Below are 13,656 nucleotides of genomic sequence, written 5' to 3' on the forward strand. Positions count from 1 at the left end.
CTCTTGGGTTGCAACAGCCTCAGACATGTGCTACATTTTTCTATAAATGGCACCACTATCCCAAAAACCCATCACTCTTGAGTCTTTGCTAAAGCTGTCTATTCCATCTGAAATCTTGTGGGACCTACCTGAATAATGTTCTCTCAGGTCTAACCCCTTCTTACCTCCTTCCCTACTAAGTCCTTCATGTCTTGGCAGAAGACTGAAGTTTTCTCATGGCTGTCCTTTTTCAGCCCCTGCCCTTGTTTGAACTCAGGGAACGATACCCCAAAGTATGGTGCTTTGGGATACTGAGTTCTTTTTTTTTTTTTTTTTTTTTTTTTTTTGAGACAGAGTCTCACTTTGTTGTCCAGGCTAGAGTGAGTGCCGTGGCGTCAGCCTAGCTCACAGCAACCTCAAACTCCTGGGCTTGAGTGATCCTTCTGCCTCAGCCTCCCGAGTAGCTGGGACTACAGGCATGCGCCACCATGCCCGGCTAATTTTTTTTTTTCTCTATATATCAGTTGGCCAATTAATTTCTTTCTATTTATAGTAGAGACGGGGTCTCGCTCTTGCTCAGGCTGGTTTTGAACTCCTGACCTTGAGCAATCCGCCCGCCTCGGCCTCCCAAGAGCTAGGATTACAGGCGTGAGCCACAGCGCCCGGCCGATACTGAGTTCTTGAGCTAGAGGAGCCTGGAAGACCTCAGAAGCAAGTTCTCTCTGACCTTCTGCCCTGAGCGAATTCCTCTTCCCCAAGGTAGGACATAGAAACCAGAACCCCCTCTCCTCCAAAGCAAGCCACAAACCCTAGAAATACTACTCTAATCTTTCCATCTGTGCAAGAAGCTGGCCATAAAGAAATTCTGATCTACCTATGTCTTGTCTGTTGTAAGACCCTCATTCTAGAAGGGTCCTGTCCTATACCTGGGAAGGAATACTACACAGAGGCCAACCAGAATCTGAACAGAAAGGTCTTGGGTTTCCCCACTCAGTCTGTTACCATTAGATCATACCCTTTTTGCCCTGCTGTCCACTGTTCATTGAATCTAAGCATAAAAATGGACAGTTGTCCCTGGGTTTTGGGGTCATTACTGAAGTCTCCTGAGTCATGTAAAACTTTGATTGAACAAATTTGTCCTCTTGTTAATCTGTCTTTTGTTATAGGAGTGTCAGCCATGACCCTTATGATATCAGGCTGAGGAAAGGTAGCATGCCCTCCTCCGGCCCACTCTATGGCAGACAGAGCTGTGCTTTTATTTGTCTGTGTCCTCCACTAGAATGGACACTATTTAAAGACAAGGGCTTTGTTTACTTGCAGAATCCCAAGTGCCTGAGGCTGTGCCCATGCAGAGCTCAGTAAGCACTTGCAAAGTGGCTATTTGACTGTTTCTCCACTGGCATGTCAGCTCCTGAGGGTGGAGACTGTCTGCCCTGTTCACACACAGTCCCACTGACCAGCACACAGCAGGTGCTCAGTAAAAGACTGTCGATGTACAGGTTGAGAAAATTGGGTCCAGAGGGAGGAATGGATTTGTCCAAGGCCCTGGCCTGAGGGCAGCAGAGCCGAGACTGGTATCCAGCTCTCAGCAGCCCTCCTTTCCCCATCCCAGAGCACACCAGAGCCCAGGCCCTTTGTTCACTGAGTCAACACAGTTTATTACTTAACTTCACTTTCACCTTCACACAGACTATTTCAAAGAGCTGGAACAAGTGTGGGTAGGGGTGGGGGAGGGACACGTGCCCCTCAGGAGCCAGGACCCCTGGCCGGCTTCCCAGGACCAGGGCAGGGGAGGGAGCATCAGGCCGTCCAATCTCCGGGCACCAGCTCTCCACGTGCACGCGCACAGCAAGCCAGCAGCTCCTCACACATAAATACAGACACGCTTAACAAAAATAGTATATCATCTTCACAAGGAATAAAAACTAGTCTCGAATATGTACAGCAGAGAGCCCAGGGTGACTGGGGCTGGGCTGGGATCCCCAGGACAGGCCAAGAGTGGAGCAGAGGAGAGAGGGAGGCCTGAAGGGCTCCTGGCCAGGCCACTCTGTCCTTGGCAGCCCGGCTGCCCAGGCTAGATGGCCCCTCCAGTCTGCCCTACCCCAACCCTGTGTACCAGGCTTTTCTTCTTGCCCTTCCTGCCTGAGGTAGGGAAGACCCGAGGGCTCCCATGGCTGTCCCTATAGCTCCCCTTCACCTCTGAGCTGAGGCCCTTGAAGCCCTGGACCCCATGGGCAACAGCACAAGGCAAAGATGCCACCAGCTGATCTCCTTGCAGGAAGTGAGGCAGCTGAGGCCATAAACACCTCTGCCTTGGGCTCAGTTGGTCCCTTAGTCATGGTCATGGGAGCCAGGGGAGGGGAAGGGACTATGGTGGTACTAAAATGCAAGGGCCACCCTAGCTTTGGCATGGGGTGCTTCCTGCAGCTATAGCCCCTTCCCTCCTGGGTGGGGTTGGCCTCTAGCCAGAGGCCTCTGGAGGACATTCGGACTGGGAGTGGGGACTTTGGCCAGACCAGAGGTGGGGAGGGAGTCCTGGTCCTTGCTTCTTTATTCCAAGCAGCCTGAATCCCTAATTAGTCAAAACTGGCCCCTAAATGGCTCTTGGGGGGGTGGGGATGGAAGGAAGAGGAGCCTAGGTCCAAGGGTGGGGTGGGGGATGGAAAATGATCAATTCTGAGGCCACAAACATCAAAACAAAGGCAATCTAGTCTCTCTTTCTCGGGAAGAGGTTCCTAAAACTTTCCAGCTCCCTGGCAGAAAAGCATTTTTGGGTTAGGGTTCCACCAATCAGGCAGGGCCCTCCTGCCCCCAGCCACAAGCCCTCCCCTACCTGCCTGCCTCCATGGGGCAGATTTGGGGGAAACTTTGGGGATTTCGAGGCTGAGAGAACTGAGGTGTGGGGGAAGGTGGCTCTCACAGAAGCGTGGCAAATTCTAGAAAACTAATTGCAGGGGACCAGGTCTGGGCCCAAACCAGTGGTAGGTGGGTGGGTGGGCACGGGCTGCATGTAGTGGTTCTCCTGGTGGCAATGGTGGCTGGACGGAGGGATGTGGTGGGACAAGGCAGGGACGGGAGGGTGAGTGGATGGTCAGTGTCTGGTCATTTCCGACTGAAGAGTGAGCCCAGCAGAACCACGCCAGCCACAGTCATGCCTGTCAGGAACCAGCGGTTGAAGCGTTCCTGGCCCTTCCGGCTCTCAGCTGCTGCATTGTTCCCGTAGAGTTCCACGAAAGTGTCCTGCAGAGAGAGAGAAGAGAAGGGAAGGCACCGTTTGAGTTCTCAGATAGCAATGTGGGTGGGTGAGAGAAAGCAGGTGGCCATCTGCCTGCAATAGCTTGGGTGATTTGAAAAACTGTAAGCATTAAGTGCCCACTCTGGGCCAGATAAAGGGTTAAGGGCTGCCCTGTCTCTTGCCCCCCAGCTGGGGATGAGCAATCCATGTGATTGCTGAGAAAACAGGTGCAGAGGGAGAAAGAGCTTGTCCAAGGTCAGAGAGCTAGGAAATGGTACTCAACCCAGACCCCAAGGTAGGAAAGATGGGCAAGGTCAGAGAACAAATGGGCAGGCAGCAGGTGGCTAGAGCAGAGTGCCGGGGCGGGGGGATAAGAGAGCAGGGGTGAGCAGGAGCCAAACCACGTGTGGCCTGGAAGACACCAGTAGCTTGGGTAGTGCTCTTCACTGCTGTGCCAGGGGGAAGGAGAAGGAGGGAAGGGGATAAATCCTCAGAGATTGGGGCAGATTCAAGGGTTGAATGGGTCTTAGGACTTTTAGTCAGACAGAGGCTCCTTCTCCCTCTGGAAGGAGCCTGTAGCTAGGGCAGCTTGGTAGATGGGAAGAGGGGAGCAGAGCAGCGAGGGTAACAACAATGTAGGACTGGCAGATCCCCATCATGGGGTCTATGAGGCCCTGCCCCTGTCCCCCACCCCAGCAAGTGTGACTTGGCCCAGGAGGAAGTGAGTAACAGCCCTCTACCCTGAAGCTAGGTCAGGAGGGAAGCACATTATATGGGGAAGGAGGAGCTGTGGGCTAAATTACCCAGCTTAGGGTACAGCCAGCCTGTGGGGCAGGGAGAGGGATGCTGAGAGTATGCTTTCATGAGTAAGCTTTGCACCCAATTTGTCCTTTAGTCCTCCCAACAATGCTCCAATGTGGGCTGTCTCTCCCCATTTATAGACTGGGAAGCTGGGCCTCTGAGGGCTGAGGGACTTGATCAAGGTCACCCAGCTTTGTCAGTGGTGGAACCAGAATTTAAACCTGGTGTCCAGCCCTTAGAAATAAAGTGCTCAGTGTGTGTGTGTGGGGGGGATGAGCGGGCCACTGGCTGGCTCCAGAGCCCATGTTCTTGCCTCTCTACCAAGCCTCCCACACACCGACCCTACGTTTCCACCCAGTCCCAAATGGCCAAGCGGCTGTTCCCCCAGACAGGGCCCGCCATCTCCAGTTATCACAGGTCCTGCCCACAGTCTGTCACTTGTGACACCTGCCTGGCCCCATTTCTAGTCTTGATGACCACTGTCAGTCCATGCTCCATGCAGAGAAGATTTCTAAAAACACAGATCAAATTACAGCATGCCTGTGCTCAAAGTCCTCCGGCAGCTTTCTCCTGCACTTAGCAAGCAAGTGGCATTTATTTTTGTATCCCTGGTACCTAGCAGAGTGCCACTGAGCTGCTGACTTGACTGAAAGAATCCTCAACATTTATGAAGCCATTAGCGAGCCAGCAGTGAGCCATGAGCCAGAGGCCTTACCAGATGCTTACCATCTAGTTGGGGAAAAGGACACTGAGAAAGCCCTCCATTCACACCACATTCCAAGCTCTCAACCTTTCCAAGGCTGGAATAAAGTCCCCATTCCTTACCTGGCCAGCAAGCTCTAATGGGATGTGGCCCTGAACCCTTTCTGATGGATGTCCACACCCTTATCCCCTGCACGCTTCACTCCAATCACACTGGCCTCCTTGCTGTTCCTCCAGCTTCTCCTGCCTTGGGATTTTGCTGCACCTGACTCCCTCCCTCATTTCACCTGTGACTCTGTTCAAATGTCACCTCCTCAGAGAGCCTTCCCTGAACAGCAGGGAGATGGGGTGGGTACTTTGTGAAATGGTACCCATCCCATCTCTTTCTACCTATCCCTTTACCTTGCTTTATTGTTCTTTGCAGTACTTTTTTTCTAAGAGATGGGATGTCACTATGTAGCCGAGGCTGGAGTGCAGTGGCTACGCACAGGGAGATCCCACTACTGAGTAGCACGGGAGTTCTGACCTGCTGTGTTTTTTACCTGGGCCAGTTCACCCCTCCTTAGGCAACCTGGTGGATCCCCCATTCCTGGGAGGTCGCCATACTGATGCTGGACTTAGTGTGGACACCTGATGGGCATTGCACACTACCGCCCAGAACTCCTGGGCTCACGTGATCCTCCCACCTCAGCCTCCTGAGGACTGGGACTAGCGGTGCACGCACCACTCCACCTGGCTTTTCTTCTCTGCATTTTTCATAACCAGATTCTGTACTTTGTTTTTGTTATGATTTATCTCCTGTAGAGGTGCTGTCTTGTTTCTATATACCAGTGTCTGGTGCATAGTTGGTGCTCAATAAAAACATGAATAGAACAATTGTGTTACATGTTTACTAAGTGCCAGGTATTGTCATCCCATTTCACCCTCATCAGAATCCCCAGAGGTGCCACATTTCACAGATAAGATGACTGAGGTTTAAAGTAGGGAACACTCAGCTAACAGATGGCAGGGACTGCCTGGCTTCAGAGTCAGCGCTGCTACAGCACGACACTTCCCTTAAGCGGGGTGTGGGGTGGGACCCCACACCCCACTGTCCTGTCAATAGTGCTGAAAGGATTCTAAGGAAAAGGAACGTGGGAGCAGGGTGGAGGTGGAGTCCAGGATCTGGGGAGAGGAGGGCAGTGGCTGGTGTGGAAATGTCTCTCTGTCTCCCCCTCACCCTGCACAGCCTCTGCAGGTCTTGGCAGACAAGAAAACTCTTATGGGAGGCTTAATTTTTTCTGCTCCTGAGTTAAGTAGGTCCAGGTGGAGTCACAAAAAAGGCTTATCAGTGATGGAGGAGAGTTCTGGGCTGTGAGGAGCATGGGAGAAAGTCCTGGTTATCCCAAGGGGCCAAATGTTCCACAAGAACCAATGACACTGGGGTTGCAGCCAAAGTGGGAAAGGCCTGGCTCCCTTGATGGGAATTTTCCTGAAGTAGAGGGCTGGCAGCCACAGGAAACTTTCAGCTCTAAGACTGGGTTGAAGTAAACAGGCCCTGTCCCCACAAGGGCACAAAGCATTCACTGTCCAGGAACAGTCATTCTTGGGTGGAGGGAACATTCTAATTTCAGTGCCACAGAGAACAAGGCACTGAACCGCCCAGTCCCCACTCGTGTGTTCCTGGTCAGGACAACCTTCAACTCTCTTGCAGCTCCTTCTCCTGGGGAGGGGGAGTAGGATTTCCAAGGGGCGTGGATTCTGGGGATTGCTTTTGCAGAGAGAACACGAGCAAAATGGGGCGTGCTGTTCCAGGGCGGGTGCTGGAGAGGCGGTGGTGTGGGTATATTTAGCCCACAGTTCACACGACACACTTGGAAACAAACACAGCCATTTTCTCAGCGGGTGACTGCTCTGGATAAATAAACAGGATTGCAGAGCAGGTCTGGTCTGGAAAAGCATAGATAAGCCCCCACTGCTCCTTGGGTGGCTCCCATGGGTATTAGGCAGGCGTGGCATGGTGGGCAAGGGATGAGGTGTAAGAGTGGGTTGTAGTGAAGTCTCTGATGTCACAGAGGTGTCCAGGAGACCCAGGCCCAAGGGCCTGTCTGCATCCTCAGCTTAGGTCAAAGCAAAGGGGAAGTTTCTCTTTGTAGCTGACTTCCATGTTGGGGTTTTTAGGGCCACTAGGGGCAGGCAATGGCTAATGATGGAAGAGTCATGGACTCCTAGCCAGGAATACCCCACAAATCAGCAAGGCCAAACTCACCTGCCCCTTCTACACTTTCCCACCACTAGTTTGTCGTAGAGCCTTGACTAGGAACCTCGGTCTCTTAGCTTGGTCTTCAGGAGGGGCCCAACCGAGGACCACCTTCAAAGTCCTTCCTCCAACATTTCAGAGCCATACACATGGGATGGCCCCACACTGCATACTCCAGAGTGCTTCAGGCCCTTATGCCTTTGCCAACACTGTGTCCTCTAATTGGTCACCCTTCCCATACCTCCCTTAGTTAGCCAACCTCTACTCAGCCTGCAAAACTCTACTCTGGAGTCCCTTCTTGCTTTCTCATTCCTCCCCCAACTCTGGGATGGATATCTCCTTTGTGCTCCTAGGATCCCTGGACTTTTGTTCATACTGCAAATATTTATTGAGCACCTACTGTACTCCAAGCCTGGCACTGGAGACTCAGCAATGAACAAGGCTTTCATGGAGCTTATGTTCTAGTCCATTTTCAATGGCAGTGAGATTACCTCTAATGTGGCAAAGTGAAAAATTCTTAGATATTACAGTGATTTGTGGCTCTCCACAGACCACAGTACATAAAGAGATGTACAGTATAGCTGTGGTATTCAAATTTCATGGAGGGGCAATTAGGACAAAAAAGCCTAAAAAGACTCCTTGTGGGGGATGGGGATAAACACAGAGAGGATAACAAGAAAAAAACAAGACAATTTTAGAGATGATGGGGCTTTGAAGAAAGTCATGGGGAGGTAAACAGAAAACCCAGGGGACTGGGTGTAGGTGGAGTGGTCAGTCAAGAAGCTCTCTCTGAGAAAGTGAGGTCTGAGCTGAGACTGGAATGATAAGGTGGCAGCAGCCATGGGAGATCCCTGGGTTGATGCCTTATGTCTGTGTGCCAGTCTTCCCCAAGAGTCTGGGGCTCAGTGCAGGCAGGGACCAAGTGTGACCCAGGACTGAAACTGAGGGCCCACCCAGACGGGCACAGACTGACTTGAGCTAGATCTCTGTCCACAGGCAGCCAACTGAATGATGCAGGTCACCCTGCAGCCATCTGCAACTCGGCACAAATCAGGTGAAAAGGTTGCATGATGCCCCAGGGGAAAGGGACCAAGTGCCAGCAGACCACCCACACTGCCAGGGGCTAAAGTATAGTCCCTACTTGAATCTGATCAGTCTTTCAATTGCTGTCCCTCTCTGCCACTGCCTACAGTCCCACTTCTTTCTAGCAGTGTGACTTTGAGCAGGTTACTTTCTTTTCTGGTCCATAGTGTCCTTAGTTGTTAACAGTAATAAAATTAATAACTGTTATTCACAATAGCTGACTTATATCGAACATTTAAATGTTTCACCTATGGGTAGGCCAGGCACTGAGCTAAAGCACTTTATCCTGACTAGGCCATATTCCTCAATTACATGTACTATTATACTTGAGAGATCATTTTTTGCCCTATCTTCCCTACTACACTGTGTGTGGTTTTGTCACCTGCATCTCTAGAACCTGGTGCTATATACCTAGAAAACAGCAGATGCCATTCTAAAAGAATCTATTTTAGATGAACAAATGAAGGCTTTCATTCATCCTCATAACATTTATCAATAGCCCCATTTTACAGATGTGAAAATAGAGGCTCCAGAATTTACTCAAGATCCCTATCTAGAAAGTGGTAAGACTAGGATCTGAGTTCTGGCCTCTCACTCATTCTAAAGTCCAATTTTGCCATCTTAGTCCCTGCTATCTCTACACACAAAAAACCTGAGCTCCTTAGTGGCAGCAGCTGCCATTTCCTCAGCACTTACCCTGCAAGGCACTCTTTTTGTAGATTAGATTAGTTCATTAGTTGTTTCTATGCTCTGTCAGCAGGTACTACTGTGAACTCATCACACAGCCAATGGACCTGCAGCCCACAGATGGTTTGTAACTTGCTCAAGGTCATGTAGTGAGCTGGTGACCTAGCTGGGATGCCTACACTGACAATCTGGTTCCAGGGCCTTTACTCCTAACCTCAATGCAGTATTCTGCTCAGTTTCAAAAGGACAATACTTCTAAAGCTCTCATTGTGGGCCAGATGCATGCACATCTGTGATTGAAGGAGGTCCTCATTCTAAGCCCAGGTAAACTGAGACTCAGAGATACTAAGAGATATGGCTAAAACAGATAAGTGAGAAGCTAGTTTTAAGCTCCAGTGTGTTCAGTAGCAAACCCCATATTCTGGGCCAGGGCATGGCCCTGGGTCCCTCTAGGAGGGTAGAGTGGCCTGAGGCCACCAGCTAAATGAATAAGCTCTGGCAACAGCCAGCTGAGGGGAACTGGTGCCACAGGAAAAGGATGTGATGAAAACCTGGAGGGAAAGTGAAACCATTCCATCCTGGCTTTAGTGAGGAACAAGCATCTGTGCCAGACGGGCCCTTCCTTCCTCTTGGGTGACTCCGGAGGGCTCAGGCCCACTGCTTCCTTCCTGCTTGGTTATTTCAGGAAAGAGGTGGGTGGAGAAGAGGAAGGGGCTCCTAGCAGCCAGGGAAAGTGCCAGGGACATCATGATTGTACCTTGCTCTGGCCTGTCACAGCAGGGTAGGCTGTGAGTCATTTGCAGAGTCACTTTCTGCTCCTGGCCTCAGTTTCCCTGAGAGAGAGGCCTGCCAAATAGACAAACAAGGCCTTGTTAGGAGCTCACTGGGAGATGGTAAGAAGCGGGGTGGGGCAAAGGAAGGGGCCTTATCACTCTCTTGGCAGGGAGCCACAGGTGGAGACTCGGAAGAAGTGAGGTTTGTGGTTGGAATCCACTTCCCTTGGCTTTCCTGGGGGAGTGCTTGGTCTCAGAGATGTGAGAGGAACATAGCCTTTTCCCTCTAGCCCAGGGAAATATAGGCCTGGACGTGGGCAACTTGGAGAGGCAACTCAGTGGGGCAGGGACAAAGAGAGGGGTGGCCAGACTGTGATGGGGTCAACACCTCAGTCCAGCTAGCACAGCTGCGGGGAACACAGCAAGCTTTTTGAATTTTGAGCCTCAGTTTCTCCTGCCTTGACCTCACAAGGCAGTAGTGGTGAGATCAGGGGGTATCATGGGGAGCTCAAGCCACCTGGGCTTTAGGGAATATTTGGAGGCACCCTCAGAGCAAACCGCATGATAATCTTTCTCCAACTCTGCCCCTGTCAGCTGCCAGCCTCTCCTCCTCTGCCTCCTCCCCCAGCATTAGTTCTAAGAAGCTATGCCTGACAGATGCGCTCATTTCTCAGAAAAGGAAGTGGTTGTGCCGGGAGGAGATAACACCTCCACTGAGGAATCGAGAAAGCTATCAGGCCCAGTATGGGCCTCTCCATCTACTCAGCTCAGAGCCAGGGTGCTGGGCTTGGGAGCAGAGAGAGAGAATTCAGAAAAACATTTACTGGGGGCAGAGATGCTCGTTTAGGGATCACAACCTCCTACCTTGGAAGTGATGGTGATAAAACAGCTGATCTTTACTAGGTACCAGGCATGGTGTTGTGTTCTGTGTATAATAATTCACTTAATTCTCATGATAACCCCACTAAGTGCTGTTATCACTCTCCATGTTATAGATGAGGAACAGAAGCAGAGAGGACAAGTCACACAGTTCATAAGCAGGTGTCAGGATTTGAATCCAGGCAGTCTGGCACTAGAGCTCAAGAATTTAACTGTTCCTGAGCAGCTGCTATGTGCTCATATGCGTTCATCCCCTGGGATTCTGAGGCCTCCCCTCATCTCAACCCTCTGAGTTCATCCCTGGTGACTCCCTATTCTTTCATAACTAAATGGCCACAGCCCTCCACTCTCCTCCCAGTGTCCAAGGTGAGAACGACCAAGGCTCACCCTTGGAACAGAGTCAGAGACTCCAGAGTGATCTTACAACATACCCATACAACCTTACACGTGATACTCAAGTTCACTCCTAATCTCCGCATTTCACAGATGGGGTTCAGAAAGGTGGAGTGCCAAGGTCACACAGGTCTGTTTCACACCCCTGGAAGTTCACAGTCATCTCTACAGCGCTCTCTGCTGTTACATCTGTAATGGGGGAGCTCCCTCCTTTCCGAGTGGAGCATTTCATCTTTGGATAGCCCCACTGGAAAATTCTTCCCTGTTAGGGAGCCGAAGCCTCGCTCCCTCTGTCTGTCCTATGTTGGCTGGCTTTAGCTCTGGTCTCTCTCTTTTGCTGCTTTCCTGCTATTCTCCAATGTCAGTTTCATCAGCTGTAAAATGGAGGTACAATCTGGACAGGGCCAATTCTATTTCTTTTACAGAGCCAGGCTGCTATAGCACCGAGCAGGCAGGTAACTAGTAAGTCCTGCTACCAGACTAAGATGTTTAACTTTGGACCTCATCTGTAAAATGGGGCTAAAAAATGTCCTTATTTCAAAAGAATATTATAAAGATTCAAATGGAAACATATGTAAAGCTCCTAGAACTGTGCACAGCACAGAGTTAACTTTGAGTAAATGTCAGCTACTATTACTGTTCTTACTATTACAGTGGTCCTGAACCTTTTTTGGCACCAGGGACTGGTTTCATGGAAGATAATGTTTCCATGGACGGAGGTAGGGGTGTGTGTGTTGGGGGGGACAGAGCTCTGTGGCCTGGTACTAGTCCACAGCCTGGGGGTTGGGGACCACAGTAATATTAGACCAAGGCTCAGCTTGAGTCTTGTCCATGGCCTACAAGGCCCTGCAGTGTTTCTGCAGTTTGGTAAAGGGCCAGGCTGCTTTATTCCTCACATACCACGTTCTGTTCAGTCTTAGGACCTTTGCTCATGCTGGTCCTTCTACCAAGCTCTCTCCTACTTATCTCTTAGGTCTTAATCCACAGGTCACTTCTTCAAGGAGGCCAGCTATTCATTTCCTTCCCCATTTGACCATGGGCTCTGTCCCCTCGGCCTAGCCCAGTACTGGGCCCAGAGAAGGTGCTGAAGAGTATGGCTGACTGGTGGACAGTGAGGAAGGAAGAGAACAGCAGCTAGTTCCCTCTTTCTTCAGCCTCTTCCTCACTGCATGGCAAAACAAGGATGAGGCCCCAAGATACCAAATGATTGGGCAGAGTGCCTAGCATTCTCCAGACACCAAGTTCTCCCAGGCTCAGGAAGTTTATGAGAAGACTCTAGAAAAGACATCTCCTGCACTATGTTGAGGTAACAGGCAGGAGGGACTGGGGTAGCAAACTACAGACACTAGGGCCAACCCTCTTCCTAAAATTCTACTTCTTAATGGGGTCTTTGCCCCAAGTACTCCATGGTCCAAAGCAGCTTCTCCTTTCTTTTCTCCAAAGCTATGCCCACCTCCTTGCCTGGAGCTGATCTGTACTGGATGCTGTAGAAAACAGAGCCCTGGGCTGACAGTGGATGTGGGTTTCATTTCCCAGCTCCATCACAGGTTTGCTTGGGGTGAGTCTGTTCCCCTGTCTAGGACTCTGGCATCTGTTAAGTGAAGGGATCATCTCAGAGGGTGCTGAGAGTGCTACAGTGCGAGGAGGATGGAAATAACTCACACATGGACAAAGGAATGACTACCTGGGTTATTTCTCTCAGAGGTATTGAAAAGATCCATGAACCTAGAAGATATTATGCAAAAAAGAAAAGAAAAGAAAAGAAAAGAAAGGAAAGAAATAAAGCAAGGAAGGGAAGGGGGAGGAAAGGAAAGGAAGAAAAGAAAAGGGGGGAGGAAAGGAAAGGAAGAAAAGGAAGAAAAGGAAGAAAAGGAAGGAAGGAAGGAAGGAAGGAAGGAAGGAAGGAAGGAAGGAAGGAAGGAAGGAAGGAAGGAAGGGAGGGAGGGAGGGAGGGAAAGAAAGGAAAGAAGGAAAGAAAAGAGAAGGGGAGGGGAGGGGAGGGGAGGGGAGGGGAGGGGAGGGGAGGGGAGGGGAGGAGAGGGGAGGGGAGGGGAGGGGAGGGGAGGGGAGGGGAGGGGAGGAGAGGAGAGGAGAGGAGAGGAGAGGAGAGGAGAGGGGAGGGGAGGGGAGGGGAGGGGAGGGGAGGGGAGGGGAGGGGAGGGGAGGGGAGGGGAGGGGAGGGGAGGGGAGGGGAGAGGAGAGGAGAGGAGAGGAGAAGAGAAGAGAAGAGAAAAGATCCAGGAATTAGTGTATAAGGCAAGAGGCAACATTTAACATTTCAAAATAGAAGGATTTGTTGCCACAACAGGGTTTGGTCCTCCTCCACTCAAAGCCTGCTGAGCCTTGCTCACAAACCTGCAGGATTACAGGGAGGAGAGGGCAATGGGCACATATGACCCAGGGCAAGCTCCTTGGAGGGAACAGACCTTTCCAGGCTCTATCCCCTGTGGCCTGGACCTCTTCACCCTAGCACCGCCTCCAACTAGTCCAGACAAGTCCCGGGTATTTTCAGCTACCTTTATCTGATCGGAAATGTTTGGAATTCCACAGCAGAAGGCAAGAGCTCTGGAGGATTTGGGGAAGGGAGCAAATCCCTGTAACACCCTTCCCTTCTCTGCCCCGTGTACAGATGAATGCTCACATCCCATGTAACCAAAAACTCAGGACTGAAGGCTGGGGGGAGGGGTTGCATTTAATACATTCCGGTTCCTTCTAGTTTTCCCTCCTTTTCATCTCTGCCTCAGTCCACCACCCTAAGGTGCAGAACAGCAAGATGCCTGAGATGGTACCAGGAGGGGTGGAGAACTCTGATGTCGAGGGCAGGACCACCGAGAGGTGTGCTGTTCACAGTCAACATCCAGAGCACTGACAAAATGCAGAATAGC

The 13,656-nt window shown here is 51.0% G+C and overlaps 1 protein-coding gene across 3 annotated transcripts in view; it reads right to left on the reverse strand.

Moving 5' to 3' along the window:
• Window positions 1–1,612: 1,612 nt before the first annotated feature.
• BCL2L1 (BCL2 like 1) overlaps window positions 1,613–13,656 on the reverse strand; it is a 50,517-nt gene continuing 38,473 nt past the window's right edge. For all 3 annotated transcript variants that reach the window (XM_012754997.2, XM_012754996.3, XM_012754999.2), the window contains exon 3: window positions 1,613–3,219. In XM_012754997.2, coding sequence (XP_012610451.1) covers window positions 3,082–3,219 — 138 coding nt within the window. In that variant the 3' untranslated portion in view covers window positions 1,613–3,081. The remainder of the gene's footprint in view (window positions 3,220–13,656) is intronic.

Source organism: Microcebus murinus, chromosome 16 (genome assembly GCF_040939455.1).
Source record: "Microcebus murinus isolate Inina chromosome 16, M.murinus_Inina_mat1.0, whole genome shotgun sequence".
NCBI classification, from domain to species: Eukaryota; Metazoa; Chordata; class Mammalia; order Primates; family Cheirogaleidae; genus Microcebus; species Microcebus murinus.